Below are 27,763 nucleotides of genomic sequence, written 5' to 3' on the forward strand. Positions count from 1 at the left end.
CGGTGTCTGCGGGGCGGCCATTGTTGCTGTGTCTGTGGGGCGGCCATTGTTGCTGTGTCTGTGGGGCGGCCATTGTTGCTGTGTCTGTGGGGCGGCCATTGTTGAGGTGTCTGTGGGGCGGCCATTGTTGCGGTGTCTGTGGGGCGGCCATTGTTGCTGTGTCTGTGGGGCGGCCATTGTTGCTGTGTCTGTGGGGCGGCCATTGTTGAGGTGTCTGTGGGGCGGCCATTGTTGCGGTGTCTGTGGGGGGCGGCCATTGTTGCGGTGTCTGCGGGGCGGCCATTGTTGCTGTGTCTGTGGGGCGGCCATTGTTGCTGTGTCTGTGGGGCGGCCATTGTTGAGGCGTCTGTGGGGCGGCCATTGTTGCGGTGTCTGTGGGGCGGCCATTGTTGCGGTGCCTGTGGGGCGGCCATTGTTGCGGTGTCTGTGGGGCGGCCATTGTTGAGGTGTCTGTGGGGCGGCCATTGTTGCGGTGTCTGTGGGGCGGCCATTGTTGCGGTGTCTGTGGGGCGGCCATTGTTGCGGTGTCTGTGAGGCGGCCATTGTTGAGGCGTCTGTGGGGCGGCCATTGTTGCGGTGTCTGTGGGGCGGCCATTGTTGCGGTGTCTGCGGGGCGGCCATTGTTGCTGTGTCTGTGGGGCGGCCATTGTTGCTGTGTCTGTGGGGCGGCCATTGTTGCTGTGTCTGTGGGGCGGCCATTGTTGAGGTGTCTGTGGGGCGGCCATTGTTGCGGTGTCTGTGGGGCGGCCATTGTTGCTGTGTCTGTGGGGCGGCCATTGTTGCTGTGTCTGTGGGGCGGCCATTGTTGCTGTGTCTGTGGGGCGGCCATTGTTGAGGTGTCTGTGGGGCGGCCATTGTTGCGGTGTCTGTGGGGGGCGGCCATTGTTGCGGTGTCTGCGTGGCGGCCATTGTTGCGGTGTCTGTGGGGCGGCCATTGTTGCGGTGTCTGTGGGGGGCGGCCATTGTTGCGGTGTCTGTGGGGGGCGGCCATTGTTGCGGTGCCTGTGGGGGGCGGCCATTGTTGCTGTGTCTGTGGGACGTCCTGGCTCCGGGTGCAGAGTCTGGTAGTAATGAAGCTGCTGCCTCGCTGTGTTGTTCCTCCCATGGGCGCTGGTGTTGTGGCGGTCGTAATCTACGCCTGGCGCGCTATCATTTTATATCAGGGATCTTTCTAATCAGGTGGGCGAGATGTGGCGAGTGGGCGCGTACAGATTGATCAAATATGTGGGCAGAATATGATGGTATTTGGCACTATATGGCAGTGTTATGTGGAGGCATATGATGATGGTATTTGGCACTATATGGCAGTGTTATGTGGAAGCATATGATGGTATTTGGCACTATATGGCAGTGTTACATGGAAGCATATGATGGTATTTGGCACTATATGGCAGTGTTACATGGAAGCATATGATGATGGTATTTGGCACTATATGGCAGTGTTATGTGGAAGCATATGATGGTATTTGGCACTATATGGCAGTGTTACATGGAAGCATATGATGGTATTTGGCACTATATGGCAGTGTTACATGGAAGCATATGATGATAGTATTTGGCACTATATGGCAGTGTTATGTGGAGGCATATGATGATGGTATTTGGCACTATATGGCAGTGTTATGTGGAAGCATATGATGATGGTATTTGGCACTATATGGCAGTGTTACGTGGAAGCATATGATGATGGTATTTGGCACTATATGGCAGTGTTATGTGGAAGCATATGATGGTATTTGGCACTATATGGCAGTGTTATGTGGAGGCATATGATGATGGTATTTGGCACTATATGGCAGTGTTATGTGGAGGCATATGATGATGGTATTTGGCACTATATGGCAGTGTTATGTGGAGGCATATGATGATGGTATTTGGCACTATATGGCAGTGTTATGTGGAAGCATATGATGATGGTATTTGGCACTATATGGCAGTGTTACGTGGAAGCATATGATGATGGTATTTGGCACTATATGGCAGTGTTATGTGGAAGCATATGATGGTATTTGGCACTATATGGCAGTGTTATGTGGAGGCATATGATGATGGTATTTGGCACTATATGGCAGTGTTATGTGGAGGCATATGACGATGGTATTTGGCACTATATGGCAGTGTTATGTGAAAGCATATGATGGTATTTGGCACTATATGGCAGTGTTATGTGGAAGCATATGATGATGGTATTTGGCACTATATGGCAGGATTACATGGAAGCATATGACGATGGTATTTGGCACTATATGGCAGGATTACGTGGAAGCATATGATGGTATTTGGCACTATATGGCAGGATTACGTGGAAGCATATGATGGTATTTGGCACTATATGGCAGTGTTATGTGGAAGCATATGATGATGGTATTTGGCACTATATGGCAGTGTTATGTGGAGGCATATGATGATGGTATTTGGCACTATATGGCAGTGTTATGTGGAAGCATATGATGGTATTTGGCACTATATGGCCGTGTTATGTGGAGGCATATGATGGTATTTGGCACTATATGGCAGTGTTATGTGGAAGCATGTGATGGTATTTGGCACTATATGGCAGTGTTATGTGGAGGCATATGATGGTATTTGGCACTATATGGCAGTGTTATGTGGAAGCATATGACGATGGTATTTGGCACTATATGGCAGTGTTATGTGGAGGCATATGATGATGGTATTTGGCACTATATGGCAGTGTTATGTGGAGGCATATGACGATGGTATTTGGCACTATATGGCAGGATTACGTGGAAGCATATGACGATGGTATTTGGCACTATATGGCAGGATTACGTGGAAGCATATGATGGTATTTGGCACTATATGGCAGGATTACGTGGAAGCATATGATGATGGTATTTGGCACTATATGGCAGTGTTACATGGAAGCATATGATGGTATTTGGCACTATATGGCAGTGTTATATGGAAGCATATGACGATGGTATTTGGCACTATATGGCAGGATTACATAGAAGCATATGATGGTATTTGGCACTATATGGCAGTGTTATGTGGAGGCATATGATGATAGTATTTGGCACTATATGGCAGTGTTATGTGGAAGCATATGATGATGGTATTTGGCACTATATGGCAGTGTTATGTGGAAGCATATGACGATGGTATTTGGCACTATATGGCAGTGTTATGTGGAGGCATATGATGATGGTATTTGGCACTATATGGCAGTGTTATGTGGAGGCATATGATGATAGTATTTGGCACTATATGGCAGTGTTATGTGGAAGCATATGACGATGGTATTTGGCACTATATGGCAGTGTTATGTGGAGGCATATGATGATGGTATTTGGCACTATATGGCAGTGTTACATGGAAGCATATGATGGTATTTGGCACTATATGGCAGTGTTATGTGGAAGCATATGATGATGGTATTTGGCACTATATGGCAGTGTTATGTGGAGGCATATGATGATGGTATTTGGCACTATATGGCAGTGTTATGTGGAAGCATATGATGGTATTTGGCACTATATGGCAGTGTTATGTGGAGGCATATGATGATGGTATTTGGCACTATATGGCAGTGTTATGTGGAAGCATATGATGGTATTTGGCACTATATGGCAGTGTTATGTGGAAGCATATGATGGTATTTGGCACTATATGGCAGTGTTATGTGGAGGCATATGATGATGGTATTTGGCACTATATGGCAGTGTTATGTGGAGGCATATGACGATGGTATTTGGCACTATATGGCAGTGTTATGTGGAAGCATATGACGATGGTATTTGGCACTATATGGCAGTGTTATGTGGAAGCATATGATGGTATTTGGCACTATATGGCAGTGTTATGTGGAAGCATATGATGGTATTTGGCACTATATGGCAGTGTTATGTGGAGGCATATGATGGTATTTGGCACTATATGGCAGTGTTATGTGGAGGCATATGATGGTATTTTGCACTATATGGCAGTGTTATGTGGAAGCATGTGATGGTATTTGGCACTATATGGCAGTGTTACATGGAAGCATATGATGGTATTTGGCACTATATGGCAGTGTTATGTGGAAGCATATGACGATGGTATTTGGCACTATATGGCAGTGTTATGTGGAAGCATATGATGGTATTTGGCACTATATGGCAGTGTTATGTGGAGGCATATGATGGTATTTGGCACTATATGGCAGTGTTATGTGGAAGCATATGATGATGGTATTTGGCACTATATGGCAGTGTTATGTGGAGGCATATGATGATGGTATTTGGCACTATATGGCAGTGTTATGTGGAAGCATATGATGGTATTTGGCACTATATGGCAGTGTTATGTGGAAGCATATGATGGTATTTGGCACTATATGGCAGTGTTACATGGAAGCATATGATGGTATTTGGCACTATATGGCAGTGTTATGTGGAAGCATATGATGGTATTTGGCACTATATGGCAGTGTTATGTGGAGGCATATGATGATGGTATTTGGCACTATATGGCAGTGTTATGTGGAGGCATATGACGATGGTATTTGGCACTATATGGCAGTGTTATGTGGAAGCATATGATGATGGTATTTGGCACTATATGGCAGTGTTATGTGGAGGCATATGATGGTATTTGGCACTATATGGCAGTGTTATGTGGAGGCATATGATGATGGTATTTGGCACTATATGGCAGTGTTACGTGGAAGCATATGATGGTATTTGGCACTATATGGCAGTGTTATGTGGAGGCATATGATGGTATTTGGCACTATATGGCAGTGTTATGTGGAGGCATATGATGATGGTATTTGGCACTATATGGCAGTGTTACGTGGAAGCATATGATGGTATTTGGCACTATATGGCAGTGTTATGTGGAGGCATATGATGGTATTTGGCACTATATGGCAGTGTTATGTGGAGGCATATGATGATGGTATTTGGCACTATATGGCAGTATTCAGTAGAGATGATCTTTAATACTTGTGTCTTGTCCTGATATCAGGAGGAGGAGGCGTCAGTCAAGGATCCGACCTTCAGCTGTACTGGGGGGTCGTGGACATCATATAGCGGTGCACACCCATAGTCATTGATGTCCCTGTTCACACTCTGATCTGCAGTCACCATGAGCGGGGCGCTGTCGGGGGTCTCCTGCCTGGTGACCGGGGCCGGGGGGTTTGTAGGTCTCCGCATTGTGCAGATGTTACTGGAGGAAGAAGATCTGGGAGAACTCCGAGCCATGGACAAGACGGTGAGCGGCCATCTCCTCCAGACCTGTGAGCGTAAGTCATAAAGGGGAACTCTTCTATACCGTCCTATAGTGCACTGACCCCTAGAAGGAGGATGAGGGTCCGGATCACCGCTTCTATACCGTCCTATAGTGCACTGACTCCTATAAAGAGGATGAGGATCCGGATCACCGCTTCTATACTGTCCTATAGTGCACTGACTCCTATAAAGAGGATGAGGATCCGGATCACCACTTCTATACCGTCCTATAGTGCACTGACTCCTATAAGGAGGAGGGTCCGGGTCACTGCTTCTATACCGTCCTATAGTGCACTGACTCCTATAAGGAGGAGGGTCCGGGTCACTGCTTCTATACCGTCCTATAGTGCACTGACTCCTAGAAGGAGGATGAGGGTCCGGGTCACTGCTTCTATACCGCCCTATAGTGCACTGACTCCTATAAGGAGGATGAGGGTCTGGGTCACTGCTTCTATACCGTCCTATAGTGCACTGACTCCTATAAGGAGGATGAGGGTCTGGGTCACTGCTTCTATACCGCCCTATAGTGCACTGACTCCTATAAGGAGGAGGGTCCGGGTCACTGCTTCTATACCGTCCTATAGTGCACTGACTCCTATAAGGAGGAGGGTCCGGGTCACTGTTTCTATACCGTCCTATAGTGCACTGACTCCTATAAGGAGGATGAGGGTCTGGGTCACTGCTTCTATACCGACCTATAGTGCACTGACTCCTATAAGGAGGATGAGGGTCCGGGTCACTGCTTCTATACCGTCCTATAGTGCACTGACTCCTATAAAGAGGATGAGGGTCCGGGTCACTGCTTCTATACCGTCCTATAGTGCACTGATTCCTATAAGGAGGAGGAGGGTCCGGGTCACTGCTTCTATACCGTCCTATAGTGCACTGACTCCTAGAAGGAGGATGAGGGTCCGGGTCACTGCTTCTATACCGTCCTATAGTGCACTGACTCCTAGAAGGAGGATGAGGGTCCGGGTCACTGCTTCTATACCGTCCTATAGTGCACTGACTCCTATAAGGAGGATGAGGGTCCGGGTCACTGCTTCTATACCGTCCTATAGTGCACTGACTCCTATAAGGAGGATGAGGGTCCGGATCACTGCTTCTATACCGTCCTATAGTGCACTGACTCCTATAAGGAGGATGAGGGTCCGGGTCACTGCTTCTATACCGTCCTATAGTGCACTGACTCCTATAAAGAGGATGAGGGTCCGGGTCACTGCTTCTATACCGTCCTAAAGTGCACTGACTCCTATAAAGAGGATGAGGGTCCGGGTCACTGCTTCTATACCGTCCTATAGTGCACTGACTCCTAGAAGGAGGAGGGTCCGGGTCACTGCTTCTATACCGTCCTAAAGTGCACTGACTCCTATAAAGAGGATGAGGGTCCGGGTCACTGCTTCTATACCGTCCTATAGTGCACTGACTCCTAGAAGGAGGAGGGTCCGGGTCACTGCTTCTATACCGTCCTAAAGTGCACTGACTCCTATAAAGAGGATGAGGGTCCGGGTCACTGCTTCTATACCGTCCTATAGTGCACTGACTCCTAGAAGGAGGAGGGTCCGGGTCACTGCTTCTATACCGTCCTAAAGTGCACTGACTCCTATAAAGAGGATGAGGGTCCGGGTCACTGCTTCTATACCGTCCTATAGTGCACTGACTCCTAGAAGGAGGATGAGGGTCCGGGTCACTGCTTCTATACCGTCCTATAGTGCACTGACTCCTATAAGGAGGAGGGTCCGGGTCACTGCTTCTATACCGTCCTATAGTGCACTGACTCCTATAAGGAGGAGGGTCCGGGTCACTGCTTCTATACCGTCCTATAGTGCACTGACTCTTATAAAGAGGATGAGGGTCCGGGGCCCCCAACTGCACTGAGGACCAAGACCAGGTCCCAGGAAAAGTCCTGAAAAATTATATGTTAACTTTTTTCTCTATTTTCAAGATCTCTGCTTCCTGTCAGAGCAGTGTTTCCCAATCAGGGTGCCTCCAGCGGTTGCAAAACTACAACTCCCAGCGAGCCCGGACAGCCAACGGCTGTCCGGGCATGCTGGGAGTTGTAGTTTTGCAACAGCTGGAGGATCCCTGGTTGGGAAACTTGGTGTCAGAGAATAAGAGAGTCCTTTTGTTTTCACCCAAAACCCAACCAGCAGCCGTGTCCCCGATCACAGGGGGAGTGTTTGTTACAGTGTATCAGTGTAATCCCTCGCTTCTGCCTGCTCTGATACATTAGAACAAACTGATGGGTGACAGCACTGACAGCAAGCAGAGATCTGGAGACAAAAGGATCAAAGATTTAAAGGGGTGTCAGAAAGTTAAACAAATTTGTAAATGACTTCTATTAAAAAAATCTTTACCCTTCCAGTACTTATCAGCTGCTGTATACTACAGAGAAAATGCTTTTATTTTTACATTTCTTTTCTGTCTTGTCCACAGTGCTCTCTGCTGACACCTCTGTCCTTATCAGGAACTGTCCAGAGCAGGAGAAAACCTATGCTGCTCTGGACAGTTCCTGATACGGACAGAGGTGTCAGCAGAGAGCACTGTGGACAAGACAAAAAAGAAATTAAAAAAGGAAAGAATTTCCTCTGTAGCATACAGCTGCTAAAAAGTACTGGAAGGATAAAGATTTTTTTAATAGAAGGAATTTACAAATCTGTTTAACTTTCTGGCACCAAACCTTTAATGTACAGTACAAAGGGTAAAACCATAAAAGGGACAGGAACAGTGAATATATCAGTACTGGAGCGTTATAAGAGGAGCGGCTGATATCACATATGATGTAATATATAGAGATTATATCAGTACTGGAGCGTTATAAGAGGAGCGGCTGATATCACATATGATGTAATATATAGAGATTATATCAGTACTGGAGCGTTATAAGAGGAGCGGCTGATATCACATATGATGTAATATATAGAGGTTATATCAGTACTGGAGCGTTATAAGAGGAGCGGCTGATATCACATATGATGTAATATATAGAGATTATATCAGTACTGGAGCGTTATAAGAGGAGCGGCTGATATCACATATGATGTAATATATAGAGGTTATATCAGTACTGGAGCGTTATAAGAGGAGCGGCTGATATCACATATGATGTAATATATAGAGGTTATATCAGTACTGGAGCGTTATAAGAGGAGCGGCTGATATCATCACATATGATGTCATATATAGAGATTATATCAGTGCTGGAGCGTTATAAGAGGAGCGGCTGATATCACATATGATGTAATATATAGAGATTATATCAGTACTGGAGCGTTATAAGGGGAGCGGCTGATATCACATATGATGTAATATATAGAGATTATATCAGTGCTGGAGCGTTATAAGAGGAGCGGCTGATATCACATATGATGTAATATATAGAGATTATATCAGTACTGGAGCGTTATAAGAGGAGCGGCTGATATCATCACATATGATGTAATATATAGAGATTATATCAGTACTGGAGCGTTATAAGAGGAGCGGCTGATATCACATATGATGTAATATATAGAGGTTATATCAGTACTGGAGCGTTATAAGAGGAGCGGCTGATATCATCACATATGATGTAATATATAGAGATTATATCAGTACTGGAGCGTTATAAGAGGAGCGGCTGATATCACATATGATGTAATATATAGAGATTATATCAGTACTGGAGCGTTATAAGAGGAGCGGCTGATATCATCACATATGATGTAATATATAGAGGTTATATCAGTACTGGAGCGTTATAAGAGGAGCGGCTGATATCATCACATATGATGTAATATATAGAGATTATATCAGTACTGGAGCGTTATAAGAGGAGCGGCTGATATCATCACATATGATGTAATATATAGAGGTTATATCAGTACTGGAGCGTTATAAGAGGAGCGGCTGATATCATCACATATGATGTCATATATAGAGATTATATCAGTGCTGGAGCGTTATAAGAGGAGCGGCTGATATCACATATGATGTAATATATAGAGATTATATCAGTACTGGAGCGTTATAAGGGGAGCGGCTGATATCACATATGATGTAATATATAGAGATTATATCAGTGCTGGAGCGTTATAAGAGGAGCGGCTGATATCACATATGATGTAATATATAGAGATTATATCAGTACTGGAGCGTTATAAGAGGAGCGGCTGATATCATCACATATGATGTAATATATAGAGATTATATCAGTACTGGAGCGTTATAAGAGGAGCGGCTGATATCACATATGATGTAATATATAGAGGTTATATCAGTACTGGAGCGTTATAAGAGGAGCGGCTGATATCATCACATATGATGTAATATATAGAGATTATATCAGTACTGGAGCGTTATAAGAGGAGCGGCTGATATCACATATGATGTAATATATAGAGATTATATCAGTACTGGAGCGTTATAAGAGGAGCGGATGATATCATCACATATGATGTAATATATAGAGGTTATATCAGTACTGGAGCGTTATAAGAGGAGCGGCTGATATCATCACATATGATGTAATATATAGAGATTATATCAGTACTGGAGCGTTATAAGAGGAGCGGCTGATATCATCACATATGATGTAATATATAGAGGTTATATCAGTACTGGAGCGTTATAAGAGGAGCGGCTGATATCACATATGATGTAATATATAGAGATTATATCAGTACTGGAGCGTTATAAGAGGAGCGGCTGATATCACATATGATGTAATATATAGAGATTATATCAGTACTGGAGCGTTATAAGAGGAGCGGCTGATATCATCACATATGATGTAATATATAGAGATTATATCAGTACTGGAGCGTTATAAGAGGAGCGGCTGATATCATCACATATGATGTAATATATAGAGGTTATATCAGTACTGGAGCGTTATAAGAGGAGCGGCTGATATCACATATGATGTAATATATAGAGGTTATATCAGTACTGGAGTGTTAGAAGAGGAGCGGCTGATATCATCACATATGATGTAATATATAGAGGTTATATAAGTACTGGAGCGTTATAAGAGGAGCGGCTGATATCACATATGATGTAATATATAGAGATTATATCAGTACTGGAGCGTTATAAGAGGAGCGGCTGATATCACATATGATGTAATATATAGAGGTTATATCAGTACTGGAGCGTTATAAGAGGAGCGGCTGATATCAGTCACATATGATGTAATATATAGAGGTTATATCAGTACTGGAGCGTTATAAGAGGAGCGGCTGATATCACATATGATGTCATATATAGAGATTATATCAGTACTGGAGCGTTATAAGAGGAGCGGCTGATATCATCACATATGATGTAATATATAGAGATTATATCAGTACTGGAGCGTTAGAAGAGGAGCGGCTGATATCATCACATATGATGTAATATATAGAGGTTATATAAGTACTGGAGCGTTATAAGAGGAGCGGCTGATATCACATATGATGTAATATATAGAGATTATATCAGTACTGGAGCGTTATAAGAGGAGCGGCTGATATCACATATGATGTAATATATAGAGATTATATCAGTACTGGAGCGTTATAAGAGGAGCGGCTGATATCACATATGATGTAATATATAGAGATTATATCAGTACTGGAGCGTTATAAGAGGAGCGGCTGATATCATCACATATGATGTCATATATAGAGATTATATCAGTGCTGGAGCGTTATAAGAGGAGCGGCTGATATCACATATGATGTAATATATAGAGGTTATATCAGTACTGGAGCGTTATAAGAGGAGCGGCTGATATCACATATGATGTAATATATAGAGGTTATATCAGTACTGGAGCGTTATAAGAGGAGCGGCTGATATCACATATGATGTAATATATAGAGATTATATCAGTACTGGAGCGTTATAAGAGGAGCGGCTGATATCACATATGATGTAATATATAGAGATTATATCAGTACTGGAGCGTTATAAGAGGAGCGGCTGATATCATCACATATGATGTAATATATAGAGATTATATCAGTACTGGAGCGTTATAAGAGGAGCGGCTGATATCACATATGATTTAATATATAGAGGTTATATCAGTACTGGAGCGTTATAAGAGGAGCGGCTGATATCATCACATATGATGTAATATATAGAGATTATATCAGTACTGGAGCGTTATAAGAGGAGCGGCTGATATCACATATGATGTAATATATAGAGATTATATCAGTACTGGAGCGTTATAAGAGGAGCGGATGATATCATCACATATGATGTAATATATAGAGGTTATATCAGTACTGGAGCGTTATAAGAGGAGCGGCTGATATCATCACATATGATGTAATATATAGAGATTATATCAGTACTGGAGCGTTATAAGAGGAGCGGCTGATATCATCACATATGATGTAATATATAGAGGTTATATCAGTACTGGAGCGTTATAAGAGGAGCGGCTGATATCACATATGATGTAATATATAGAGATTATATCAGTACTGGAGCGTTATAAGAGGAGCGGCTGATATCACATATGATGTAATATATAGAGATTATATCAGTACTGGAGCGTTATAAGAGGAGCGGCTGATATCATCACATATGATGTAATATATAGAGATTATATCAGTACTGGAGCGTTATAAGAGGAGCGGCTGATATCATCACATATGATGTAATATATAGAGGTTATATCAGTACTGGAGCGTTATAAGAGGAGCGGCTGATATCACATATGATGTAATATATAGAGGTTATATCAGTACTGGAGTGTTAGAAGAGGAGCGGCTGATATCATCACATATGATGTAATATATAGAGGTTATATAAGTACTGGAGCGTTATAAGAGGAGCGGCTGATATCACATATGATGTAATATATAGAGATTATATCAGTACTGGAGCGTTATAAGAGGAGCGGCTGATATCACATATGATGTAATATATAGAGGTTATATCAGTACTGGAGCGTTATAAGAGGAGCGGCTGATATCAGTCACATATGATGTAATATATAGAGGTTATATCAGTACTGGAGCGTTATAAGAGGAGCGGCTGATATCACATATGATGTCATATATAGAGATTATATCAGTACTGGAGCGTTATAAGAGGAGCGGCTGATATCATCACATATGATGTAATATATAGAGATTATATCAGTACTGGAGCGTTAGAAGAGGAGCGGCTGATATCATCACATATGATGTAATATATAGAGGTTATATAAGTACTGGAGCGTTATAAGAGGAGCGGCTGATATCACATATGATGTAATATATAGAGATTATATCAGTACTGGAGCGTTATAAGAGGAGCGGCTGATATCACATATGATGTAATATATAGAGATTATATCAGTACTGGAGCGTTATAAGAGGAGCGGCTGATATCATCACATATGATGTCATATATAGAGATTATATCAGTGCTGGAGCGTTATAAGAGGAGCGGCTGATATCACATATGATGTAATATATAGAGGTTATATCAGTACTGGAGCGTTATAAGAGGAGCGGCTGATATCACATATGATGTAATATATAGAGGTTATATCAGTACTGGAGCGTTATAAGAGGAGCGGCTGATATCACATATGATGTAATATATAGAGATTATATCAGTACTGGAGCGTTATAAGAGGAGCGGCTGATATCACATATGATGTAATATATAGAGATTATATCAGTACTGGAGCGTTATAAGAGGAGCGGATGATATCATCACATATGATGTAATATATAGAGGTTATATCAGTACTGGAGCGTTATAAGAGGAGCGGCTGATATCATCACATATGATGTAATATATAGAGATTATATCAGTACTGGAGTGTTATAAGAGGAGCGGCTGATATCACATATGATGTAATATATAGAAATTATATCAGTACTGGAGCGTTATAAGAGGAGCGGCTGATATCACATATGATGTAATATATAGAGATTATATCAGTACTGGAGCGTTATAAGAGGAGCGGCTGATATCATCACATATGATGTAATATATAGAGATTATATCAGTACTGGAGCGTTATAAGAGGAGCGGCTGATATCATCACATATGATGTAATATATAGAGGTTATATCAGTACTGGAGCGTTATAAGAGGAGCGGCTGATATCACATATGATGTAATATATAGAGGTTATATCAGTACTGGAGTGTTAGAAGAGGAGCGGCTGATATCATCACATATGATGTAATATATAGAGGTTATATAAGTACTGGAGCGTTATAAGAGGAGCGGCTGATATCACATATGATGTCATATATAGAGATTATATCAGTACTGGAGCGTTATAAGAGGAGTGGCTGATATCATCACATATGATGTAATATATAGAGATTATATCAGTACTGGAGCGTTAGAAGAGGAGCGGCTGATATCACATATGATGTAATATATAGAGGTTATATCAGTGCTGGAGCGTTATAAGAGGAGCGGCTGATATCAGTCACATATGATGTAATATATAGAGGTTATATCAGTACTGGAGCGTTATAAGAGGAGCGGCTGAGATCAGTCACATATGATGTAATATATAGAGATTATATCAGTACTGGAGCGCTATAAGAGGAGCGGCTGATATCAGTCACATATGATGTAATATATAGAGGTTATATCAGTACTGGAGCATTATAAGAGGAGCGGCTGATATCACATATGATGTAATATATAGAGATTATATCAGTACTGGAGCGTTATAAGAGGAGCGGCTGATATCATCACATATGATGTAATATATAGAGATTATATCAGTACTGGAGCGTTATAAGAGGAGCGGCTGATAACACATATGATGTAATATATAGAGATTATATCAGTACTGGAGCGTTATAAGAGGAGCGGCTGATATCATCACATATGATGTAATATATAGAGATTATATCAGTACTGGAGCGTTATAAGAGGAGCGGCTGATATCATCACATATGATGTAATATATAGAGATTATATCAGTACTGGAGCGTTATAAGAGGAGCGGCTGATATCATCACATATGATGTAATATATAGAGATATCAGTACTGGAGCGTTATAAGAGGAGCGGCTGATATCACATATGATGTAATATATAGAGATTATATCAGTACTGGAGCGTTATAAGAGGAGCGGCTGATATCATCACATATGATGTAATATATAGAGATTATATCAGTACTGGAGCATTATAAGAGGAGCGGCTGATATAATCACATATGATGTAATATATAGAGATTATATCAGTACTGGAGCGTTATAAGAGGAGCGGCTGATATCAGACACATATGATGTAATATATAGAGGTTATATCAGTACTGGAGCGTTATAAGAGGAGCGGCTGATATCACATATGATGTAATATATAGAGGTTATTTCAGTACTGGAGCGTTATAAGAGGAGCGGATGATATCATCACATATTGTGTAATATATAGAGATTATATCAGTACTGGAGCGTTATAAGAGGATGATATCAGTCACATATGATGTAATATATAGAGATTATATCAGTACTGGAGCGTTATAAGAGGAGCGGCTGATATCACATATGATGTAATATATAGAGGTTATATAAGTACTGGAGCATTATAAGAGGAGCGGCTGATATCAGTCACATATGATGTAATATATAGAGGTTATATCAGTACTGGAGCGTTATAAGAGGAGCGGCTGATATCACATATGATGTAATATATAGAGGTTATATCAGTACTGGAGCGTTATAAGAGGAGCGGCTGATATCACATATGATGTAATATATAGAAATTATATCAGTACTGGAGCGTTATAAGAGGAGCGGCTGATATCATCACATATGATGTAATATATAGAGATTATATCAGTACTGGAGCGTTATAAGAGGAGCGGCTGATATCAGTCGCATATGATGTAATATATAGAGATTATATCAGTACTGGAGCGTTATAAGAGGAGCGGCTGATATCACATATGATGTAATATATAGAGATTATATCAGTACTGGAGCGTTATAAGAGGAGTGGCTGATATCAGTCACATATGATGTAATATATAGAGGTTATATCAGTACTGGAGCGTTATAAGAGGAGCGGCTGATATCAGTCACATATGATGTAATATTTAGAGGTTATAAGAGGAGCGGCTGATATCACATATGATGTAATATATAGTGGTTATATCAGTACTGGAGCGTTATAAGAGGAGCGGCTGATATCACATATGATGTAATATATAGAGGTTATATCAGTACTGGAGCGTTATAAGAGGAGCGGCTGATATCACATATGATGTAATATATAGAGATTATATCAGTACTGGAGCGTTATAAGAGGAGCGGCTGATATCATCACATATGATGTAATATATAGAGATTATATCAGTACTGGAGCGTTATAAGAGGAGCGGCTGATATCACATATGATGTAATATATAGAGATTATATCAGTACTGGAGCGTTATAAGAGGAGCGGCTGATATCAGTCACATATGATGTAATATATAGAGGTTATATCAGTACTGGAGCGTTATAAGAGGAGCGGCTGATATCACATATGATGTAATATATAGAGATTATATCAGTACTGGAGCGTTATAAGAGGAGCGGCTGATATCAGTCACATATGATGTAATATATAGAGGTTATATCAGTACTGGAGCGTTATAAGAGGAGCGGCTGATATCAGTCACATATGATGTAATATTTAGAGGTTATAAGAGGAGCGGCTGATATCACATATGATGTAATATATAGTCGTTATATCAGTACTGGAGCGTTATAAGAGGAGCTGCTGATATCACATATGATGTAATCTATAGAGATTATATCAGTACTGGAGCGTTATAAGAGGAGCTGCTGATATCACATATGATGTAATATATAGAGGTTATATCAGTACTGGAGCGTTATAAGAGGAGCGGCTGATATCATCACATATGATGTAATATATAGAGATTATATCAGTACTGGAGCGTTATAAGAGGAGGGGCTGATATCATCACATATGATGTAATATATAGAGATTATATCAGTACTGGAGCGTTATAAGAGGAGGGGCTGATATCATCACATATGATGTAATATATAGAGATTATATCAGTACTGGAGCGTTATAAGAGGAGCGGCTGATATCATCACATATGATGTAATATATAGAGATTATATCAGTACTGGAGCGTTATAAGAGGAGCGGCTGATATCATCACATATGATGTAATATATAGAGATTATATCAGTGCTGGAGCGTTATAAGAGGAGCGGCTGATATCATCACATATGATGTAATATATAGAGATTATATCAGTACTGGAGCGCTATAAGAGGAGCGGCTGATATCAGTCGCATATGATGTAATATATAGAGATTATATCAGTACTGGAGCGTTATAAGAGGAGCGGCTGATATCACATATGATGTAATATATAGAGATTATATCAGTACTGGAGCGTTATAAGAGGAGTGGCTGATATCAGTCACATATGATGTAATATATAGAGGTTATATCAGTACTGGAGCGTTATAAGAGGAGCGGCTGATATCAGTCACATATGATGTAATATTTAGAGGTTATATCAGTACTGGAGTGTTATAAGAGGAGCGGCTGATATCACATATGATGTAATATATAGTCGTTATATCAGTACTGGAGCGTTATAAGAGGAGCTGCTGATATCACATATGATGTAATCTATAGAGATTATATCAGTACTGGAGCGTTATAAGAGGAGCGGCTGATATCACATATGATGTAATATATAGTCGTTATATCAGTACTGGAGCGTTATAAGAGGAGCGGCTGATATCACATATGATGTCATATATAGAGATTATATCAGTACTGGAGCTTTATAAGAGGAGCGGCTGATATCATCACATATGATGTAATATATAGAGGTTATATCAGTACTGGAGCGTTATAAGAGGAGCGGCTGATATCACATATGATGTAATATATAGAGGTTATATCAGTACTGGAGCGTTATAAGAGGAGCGGCTGATATCACATATGATGTAATATATAGAGATTATATCAGTACTGGAGCGTTAGAAGAGAAGCGGCTGATATCACATATGATGTAATATATAGAGATTATATCAGTACTGGAGCGTTATAACAGGAGCGGCTGATATTATCACATATGATGTAATATATAGAGGTTATATCAGTACTGGAGCGTTATAAGAGGAGTGGCTGATATCAGTCACATATGATGTAATATATAGAGGTTATATCAGTACTGGAGCGTTATAAGAGGAGCGGCTGAGATCAGTCACATATGATGTAATATATAGAGATTATATCAGTACTGGAGCGCTATAAGAGGAGCGGCTGATATCATCACATATGATGTAATATATAGAGATTATAGCAGTACTGGAGCGTTATAAGAGGAGCGGCTGATATCACTCACATATGATGTAATATATAGAGGTTATATCAGTACTGGAGCGTTATATGAGGAGCGGCTGATATCATCACATATGATGTAATATATAGAGGTTATATCAGTACTGGAGCGTTATAAGAGGAGCGGCTGATATCACATATGATGTAATATATAGAGATTATATCAGTACTGGAGCGTTATAAGAGGAGCGGCTGATATCACATATGATGTAATATATAGAGATTGTATCAGTACTGGAGCGTTATAAGAGGAGCGGCTGATATCATCACATATGATGTAATATATAGAGATTATATCAGTACTGGAGCGTTATAAGAGGATGATATCAGTCACATATGATGTAATATATAGAGATTATATCAGTAATGGAGCGTTATAAGAGGAGCGGCTGATATCAGTCACATATGATGTAATATATAGAGGTTATATCAGTACTGGAGCGTTATAAGAGGAGCGGCTGATATCAGTCACATATGATGTAATATATAGAGGTTATATCAGTACTGGAGCGTTATAAGAGGAGCGGCTGATATCACATATGATGTAATATATAGAGATTATATCAGTACTGGAGCGTTATAAGAGGAGCGGCTGATATCACATATGATGTAATATATAGAGGTTATATCAGTACTGGAGCGATGTAAGAGGAGCAGCTGATATAATCACATATGATGTAATATATAGAGGTTATATCAGTACTGGAGCGTTATAAGAGGAGCGGATGATATCCGTCACATATGATGTAATATATAGAGGTTATATCAGTACTGGAGCGTTATAAGAGGAGCGGCTGATATCACATATGATGTAATATATAGAGGTTATATCAGTACTGGAGCGTTATAAGAGGATGATATCAGTCACATATGATGTAATATATAGAGATTATATCAGTACTGGAGCGTTATAAGAGGAGCGGCTGATATCACATATGATGTAATATATAGAGATTATATCAGTACTGGAGCGTTATAAGAGGAGCGGCTGATATCACATATGATGTAATATATAGAGGTTATATCAGTACTGGAGCGTTATAAGTGGAGCGGCCGATATCATCACATATGATGTAATATATAGAGATTATATCAGTACTGGAGCGTTATAAGAGGAGCGGCTGATATCATCACATATGATGTAATATATAGAGATTATATCAGTACTGGAGCGTTATAAGAGGAGCTGCTGATATCACATATGATGTAATATATAGAGATTATATCAGTACTGGAGCGTTATAAGAGGAGCGGCTGATATCACATATGATGTAATATATAGAGGATATATCAGTACTGGAGCGTTATAAGAGGAGCGGCTGATATCACATATGATGTAATATATAGAGATTATATCAGTACTGGAGCGTTATAAGAGGAGCGGCTGATATCACATATGATGTAATATATAGAGATTATATCAGTACTGGAGCGTTATAAGAGGAGCGGCTGATATCACATATGATGTAATATATAGAGATTATATCAGTACTGGAGCGTTATAAGAGGAGCGGCTGATATCATCACATATGATGTCATATATAGAGATTATATCAGTACTGGAGCGTTATAAGAGGAGCGGATGATATCATCACATATGATGTAATATATAGAGGTTATATCAGTACTGGAGCGTTATAAGAGGAGCGGCTGATATCACATATGATGTAATATATAGAGGTTATATCAGTACTGGAGCGTTATAAGAGGAGCGGCTGATATCATCACATATGATGTAATATATAGAGGTTATATCAGTACTGGAGCGTTATAAGAGGAGCGGCTGATATCACATATGATGTAATATATAGAGGTTATATCAGTACTGGAGCGTTATAAGAGGAGCAGATGATATCATCACATATGATGTAATATATAGAGATTATATCAGTACTGGAGCGTTATAAGAGGAGCGGCTGATATCACATATGATGTAATATATAGAGATTATATCAGTACTGGAGCGTTATAAGAGGAGCGGCTCATATCACATATGATGTAATATATAGAGATTATATCAGTACTGGAGCGTTATAAGAGGAGCGGCTGATATCATCACATATGATGTCATATATAGAGATTATATCAGTACTGGAGCGTTATAAGAGGAGCGGATGATATCATCACATATGATGTAATATATAGAGGTTATATCAGTACTGGAGCGTTATAAGAGGAGCGGCTGATATCACATATGATGTAATATATAGAGGTTATATCAGTACTGGAGCGTTATAAGAGGAGCGGCTGATATCATCACATATGATGTAATATATAGAGATTATATCAGTGCTGGAGCGTTATAAGAGGAGCTGCTGATATCACATATGATGTAATATATAGAGATTATATCAGTACTGGAGCGTTATAAGAGGAGCGGCTGATATCACATATGATGTAATATATAGAGATTATATCAGTACTGGAGCGTTATAAGAGGAGCGGCTGATATCATCACATATGATGTAATATATAGAGGATATATCAGTACTGGAGCGTTATCATATGTGATGATATCAGCCGCTCCTCTTATAAGTAGAAGAACTCGGCACTCCGATAGAATTAAGTATTACTTGAATTTTTATTTATCAATCTTTAGAATCTGACGTTTCGGTCCAATCCCTGGACCTTCTTCAGAGGTTAGATTGCTGCGGAGGTGTGAATATAGAGAGATATAAGGCTTCCTGCCGGGAGAGGGGTATATAGAACGCAGTATGTGACTGGTAGCAGGTGGTAACAGGGTATCGGAACATTTGGGTAGTCAGGGCCGAAGCATAAAAATAATTGACTCCCTGGGACCTGGCAGTAGCAGGTTGGCATTGTTTAGACAGGAGAGGGTCAGAAAAATGACCCTTACCATCCAGGTAATGCCAGGCTGCTACTGCTTTGTTTGTATTTGGCCGAATATGAAAAATAGGGGCCCCAAATAAATAAAATGTGAATCCCCTCCCCCCCCATTTCATATAATCAGCCACATACAAAGCAAGCAGTGGCAGCCTGGCATTACCAGGGTTGGCTCCCCAACCTAAATAATGCCCGCCCCTTACCGCCCAGTCCCAGGGTGTCACTCCAGGCCAGACAGGCTCTTCCCGGTACCCCTGGTGGTGGGTAATAATTGGGGGATAGCGGGAGCCCTTTTTCATGCTAATGCTAAGATCTAGCTTAGTATCAGACGCAGTATACCATATCGCCATATTCCAGTCTGTACAGTGATAATAACAACACACAATCTTTACAGCACAGCCCTTATTTAAAAGAATGCTGGTCCTTGCCATAGTCCACTGAATCCAGCGTAATCCTCAGCATTCATGTATCTGAAAGACAAAAGAAAAAAAAAGTACAATTTGGGCGCACTCCACCGCAATGAAGAGCGCCCACTAAGTGTTTGAAGGCTGTGTTCACAAATTACATTATTAGCATCATTTAATAAAAAAAAAATGTTAAGAACACAGACTCACTCCCAGTCCTGGTCCCTGACTGTATTGTATGTTCATCTCTAGTCCCGCCTCTAGGGCCATCATGTGATCCGTAGAGGCGGGGCTACAGAAGAAGAAAAAAGTACATACAGGAACGAGGTGGGTTAGAGGATGTCTGCACACAGTATTCAGTTATATAGATGGGTGGTTAATGTATTGCCACCACCCCAAAGAGTTAATTAGTCATGCTCAGCATCGCTACTTAACTCCTACCCCATTGGGCCGGCACAAATTGCTCAGCCCAGTGAGTGGGGGACAGTACCCAGCAATCTATATAGATCCCTGGTTACTGTGCGTCCCCAAAAGAGTTAAGTAGTGGTGCTAGTTCACTTATCGCTGGGCGGGATGTACACAATGGCGTGACCTTTGGGAAAAAGTGTGTGACATCTGCCAATGTCACACAACATAGGAGGCCCATAATACACCCCAGGAACACTTCTGCATCTCATCACACATCATACATGAGGCAAAGTTCTGTATACCTGCGAAAGTACGTCCGAAACCTAACATCCCCCCCCATAACCTTCCCCAGGAACAGTTACTTCCCATCACACATGCAAAGTAACGGAGCGTCGCGACTGCGCACAAAAAACAATGGATTTTGGGCTTGATAATCACTAAGTATCCAGAGAACAACTACAAGGACGAGAATGTCAGAGACACAAAAATCATAGGAGGGATGGAAACATTTATCTGTATCCGACCCACAAAAAAAGTATCCACAGCTGCAGACAATGTATCTGTATTTATCAGGTTCCCAGAAGAAGATTCAGGTGAAGGTTCTGGAAGGAGATATCCGGGATAAAGAATTTCTACACAAAGCCTGTCAGGGGGTCGACCTGGTGATCCACACAGCGGCCATCATAGATCCCACCGGACACGTCAGCAAGGAGACCTTCATGTCCATCAACCTCCATGGTGAGAGCACAACAGAGGCCGAAACAAGAATATAACCACTATAATACTGCCTCCTATATACAAGAATATAACTACTAAAATACTGCTCCTATATACAAGAATATAACTAATATAATACTGCTCCTATATACAAGAATATAACTACTATAATACTGCTCCTATATACAAGAATATAACTACTATAATACTGCTCCTATATACAAGAATATAACTACTATAATACTGCTCCTATATACAAGAATATATCTACTATAATACTGCTCCTATATACAAGAATATAACTCCTATAATACTGCCCCCTATATACAAGAATATAACTACTATAATACTGCCTCCTATATACAAGAATATAACTACTATAATACTGCCTCCTATATACAAGAATATAACTACTAAAATACTGCTCCTATATACAAGAATATAACTAATATAATACTGCTCCTATATACAAGAATATAACTACTATAATACTGCTCCTATATACAAGAATATAACTACTATAATACTGCCTCCTACATACAAGAATATAACTACTATAATACTGCTCCTATATACAAGAATATAACTACTATAATACTGCTCCTATATACAAGAATATAACTACTATAATACTGCTCCTATATACAAGAATATATCTACTATAATACTGCTCCTATATACAAGAATATAACTCCTATAATACTGCCCCCTATATACAAGAATATAACTACTATAATACTGCCTCCTATATACAAGAATATAACTACTATAGTACTGCTCATATATACTAGAATATAATTACTATAATACTGCTCCTATATACAAGAATATAACTACTATAATACTGCTCCTATATACAAGAATATAACTACTATAATACTGCCCCCTATATACAAGAATATAACTACTATAATACTGCTCCTATATACAAGAATATAACTACTATAATACTGCCCCTATATACAAGAATATAACTACTATAATACTGCTCCTATATACAAGAATATAACTACTATAATACTGCCCCTATATACAAGAATATAACTACTATAATACTGCTCCTATATACAAGAATATAACTACTATAATACTGCTCCTATATACAAGAATATAACTACTATAATACTGCCCCCTATATACAAGAATATAACTACTATAATACTGCTCCTATATACAAGAATATAACTACTATAATACTACCTCCTATATACAAGAATATAACTACTATAATACTGCTCCTATATACAAGAATATAACTACTATAATACTGCCCCTATATACAAGAATATAACTACTATAATACTGCTCCTATATACAAGAATATAACTACTATAATACTGCCCCTATATACAAGAATATAACTACTATAATACTGCTCCTATATACAAGAATATAACTACTATAATACTGCTCCTATATACAAGAATATAACTACTATAATACTGCTCCTATATACAAGAATATAACTACTATAATACTGCTCCTATATACAAGAATATATCTACCATAATACTGCTCCTATATACAAGAATATAACTACTATAATACTGCTCCTATATACAAGAATATAACTACTATAATACTGCTCCTATATACAAGAATATAACTACTATAATACTGCCCCCTATATACAAGAATATAACTACTATAATACTGCCCCCTATATACAAGAATATAACTACTATAATACTGCCCCTATATACAAGAATATAACTACTATAATACTTCTCCTATATACAAGAATAGAACTACTATAATACTGCCCCTATATACAAGAATATAACTACTATAATACTGCTCCTATATACAAGAATATAACTACTATAATACTGCTCCTATATACAAGAATATAACTACTATAATACCGCTCCTATATACAAGAATATAACTACTATAATACTGTTCCTATATACAAGAATATAACTACTATAATACTGCTCCTATATACAAGAATATAACTACTATAATACTGCTCCTATATACAAGAATATAACTACTATAATACTGCTCCTATATACAAGAATATATCTACTATAATACTGCTCCTTTATACAAGAATATAACTACTATAATACTGCTCCTATATACAAGAATATAACTACTATAATACTGCTCCTATATACAAGAATATAACTACTATAATACTGCCCCTATATACAAGAATATAACCACTATAATACTGCCTCCTATATACAAGAATATAACTACTATAATACTGCTCCTATATACAGGAATATAACTACTATAATACTGCTCCTATATACAAGAATATAACTACTATAATACTGCTCCTATATACAAGAATATAACCACTATAATACTATCTCCTATATACAAGAATATAACCACTATAATACTGCCCCTATATACAAGAATATAACCACTATAATACTGCCCCTATATACAAGAATATAACCACTATAATACTGCCCCTATATACAAGAATATAACTACTATAATACTGCTCCTATATACAAGAATATAACTACTATAATACTGCTCCTATATACAAGAATATAACTACTATAATACTGCCCCTATATACAAGAATATAACCACTATAATACTGCCCCTATATACAAGAATATAACCACTATAATACTGCCCCTATATACAAGAATATAACCACTATAATACTGCCCCTATATACAAGAATATAACCACTATAATACTGTCTCCTATATACAAGAATATAACTACTATAATACTGCCCCCTATATACAAGAATATAACTACTATAATACTGCTCCTATATACAAGAATATAAGTACTATATTACTGCTCCTATATACAAGAATATAACTACTATATTACTGCCTCCTATATACAAGAATATAACTACTATAATACTGCCTCCTATATACAAGAATATAACTACTATAATACTGCTCCTATATACAAGAATATAACTACTATAATACTGCTCCTATATACAAGAATATAACTACTATATTACTGCCCCCTATATACAAGAATATAACTACTATAATACTGCTCCTATATACAAGAATATAACTACTATAATACTGCTCCTATATACAAGAATATAACTACTATAATACTGCTCCTATATACAAGAATATAACTACTATAATACTGCTCCTATATACAAGAATATAACTACTATAATACTGCTCCTATGTACAAGAATATAACTACTATAATACTGCTCCTATGTACAAGAATATAACTACTATAATACTGCTCCTATATACAAGAATATAACTACTATAATACTGCTCCTATATACAAGAATATAACTACTATATTACTGCTCCTATATACAAGAATATACTACTATAATACTGCTCCTATATACAAGAATATAACTATTATAATACTGCTCCTATATACAAGAATATAACTACTATAATACTGCTCCTATATACAAGAATATAACTACTATAATACTGCTCCTATATACAAGAATATAACTACTATAATACTGCTCCTATATACAAGAATATAACTACTATAATACTGCTCCTATATACAAGAATATAACTACTATAATACTGCTCCTATATACAAGAATATAACTACTATAATACTGCCTCCTATATACAAGAATATAACTACTATAATACTGCCTCCTATATACAAGAATATAACTACTATAATACTGCCCCCTATATACAAGAATATAACTACTATAATACTGCCCCTATATACAAGAATATAACTACTATAATACTGCCCCCTATATACAAGAATATAACTACTATAATACTGCTCCTATATACAAGAATATAACTACTATAATACTGCTCCTATATACAAGAATATAACTACTATAATACTGCTCCTATATACAAGAATATAACTACTATAATACTGCTCCTATATACAAGAATATAACTACTATAATACTGCTCCTATGTACAAGAATATAACTACTATAATACTGCTCCTATGTACAAGAATATAACTACTATAATACTGCTCCTATATACAAGAATATAACTACTATAATACTGCTCCTATATACAAGAATATACTACTATAATACTGCTCCTATATACAAGAATATAACTACTATAATACTGCTCCTATATACAAGAATATAACTACTATATTACTGCTCCTATATACAAGAATATACTACTATAATACTGCTCCTATATACAAGAATATAACTACTATAATACTGCTCCTATATACAAGAATATAACTACTATAATACTGCTCCTATATACAAGAATATAACTACTATAATACTGCTCCTATATACAAGAATATAACTACTATAATACTGCTCCTATATACAAGAATATAACTACTATAATACTGCTCCTATATACAAGAATATATCTACTATAATACTGCTCCTATATACAAGAATATAACTACTATAATACTGCTCCTATATACAAGAATACAACTACTATAATACTGCTCCTATATACAAGAATATAACTACTATAATACTGTCTCCTATATACAAGAATATAACTACTATAATACTGCCTCCTAAATACAAGAATATAACTACTATAATACTGCTCCTATATACAAGAATACAACTACTATAATACTGCTCCTATATACAAGAATATAACTACTATAATACTGTCTCCTATATACAAGAATATAACTACTATAATACTGTCCCTATATACAAGAATATAACTACTATAATACTGCTCCTATATACAAGAATATAACTACTATAATACTGTCTCCTATATACAAGAATATAACTACTATAATACTGCATTCTCTCTGATTTAAGGTACTGAGCTTATTTTGGAGTCCTGTGTGAAGAACAATGTGCGTTACTTTATCTACACCAGCAGTATGGAGGTCGTGGGGCCCAATACTCGTGGGGACCCCATAGTGAATGGACACGAGGATCTGGTATATGACAGTACATTAGGCTCCTGCTATGGGGAGAGTAAGAGACAAGGGGAGTGGGCCGTGCTGAGGGCCAGTGGTCGGGAGCTGCAGAATGGGGGCTCCCTGGTCACATGCTCCCTGCGGCCCACCTACATCTTCGGAGAAGGGTCTCAGTTTCTCCAGATGCACATTGACCAGGCGATCCAGAATGGGGGGGTGTTCCATAGAATCTCTAAGAAAGAAGCCTTGGTCAATCCAGTCTATGTGGGCAATGTGGCGTGGGCCCATGTCGTGGCCGCGCGGGCAATGAGAGACCCGGATATTGTCAAGAAAATGGCGGGAAACTTTTACTACATCTGTGATGACACCCCGCACATGAGCTACTCCGACCTGAACCATGCGCTGGGGGCGGAGCTAGGCCTGGGGGTTGAGGGCCGCTTGGCCTTTCCCTATCCACTGCTCTACTTTGTGGCCTCCATTATGGAGTTGGTCAGTTTCCTGCTCCGGCCCTTCATCAGATTTGTTCCGCCACTCAGCAAGCACCTGCTGATCCTACTGAACACCACCTTCACCTTCTCCTACAAGAAAGCCCAAAGGGATATGGGGTACAGTCCCCGCTACAGCTGGGCAGAGGCCCGGAGGATGACCTCCACCTGGATAGCCTCCATCCTGCCCCAACGCAAGGAGGAGCTGAAGAAGAAGTAGAGTAAGAAGAACAGGCAAAAGGAGAGGGATGTTCCTTGTAGGAGGGACTTCAGAGCCAGGCCCCGCCCCTGCTGGTGATTGAGGTTGAACAGCTTTAGATTAACTCCTTCTTCACTGATGTAATATGGCTGGAGGTCGTCTTTTTTTATCAGGGTGATGACTCAGAAGGGGCCCGAGGGACCCGCAGCTTTATATAATGAATGTTATTCTGAGCATAATAAACAGATTATATACTTTATCAATTCTTGGTTTTCAACATCTCTGCTTGTTGTCATTTAATAGAATATAGTG

General features: G+C 39.1%; 1 protein-coding gene across 1 annotated transcript; it reads left to right on the forward strand.

Annotated features, from left to right (window-relative positions):
• The first annotated feature begins 5,011 nt into the window (after positions 1–5,011).
• On the forward strand, positions 5,012–27,710 carry LOC130345580 (3 beta-hydroxysteroid dehydrogenase/Delta 5-->4-isomerase type 1-like). Its single transcript, XM_056554508.1, has 3 exons — positions 5,012–5,248; positions 21,788–21,952; positions 26,664–27,710. Exons 1-3 carry the CDS (start codon positions 5,092–5,094, stop codon positions 27,470–27,472), a joined length of 1,131 nt encoding a protein of 376 aa, XP_056410483.1. The 5' UTR covers positions 5,012–5,091; the 3' UTR covers positions 27,473–27,710.
• The last annotated feature ends 53 nt before the right edge of the window (positions 27,711–27,763 follow it).

Source organism: Hyla sarda, unplaced genomic scaffold (genome assembly GCF_029499605.1).
Source record: "Hyla sarda isolate aHylSar1 unplaced genomic scaffold, aHylSar1.hap1 scaffold_763, whole genome shotgun sequence".
NCBI classification, from domain to species: domain Eukaryota; kingdom Metazoa; phylum Chordata; class Amphibia; order Anura; family Hylidae; genus Hyla; species Hyla sarda.

Excerpts from the sequence above, each read along its gene's own strand:
- LOC130345580 (XM_056554508.1), top strand. The coding sequence starts at position 5,092 with ATGAGCGGGGCGCTGTCGGGGGTCTCCTGCCTGGTGACCGGGGCCGGG. Across the intron at positions 5,249-21,787 it reads TCTCCTCCAGACCTGTGAGC|GTTCCCAGAAGAAGATTCAG; the intron begins GTAAGTCATAAA and ends TGTATTTATCAG. Across the intron at positions 21,953-26,663 it reads CATGTCCATCAACCTCCATG|GTACTGAGCTTATTTTGGAG; the intron begins GTGAGAGCACAA and ends CTCTGATTTAAG.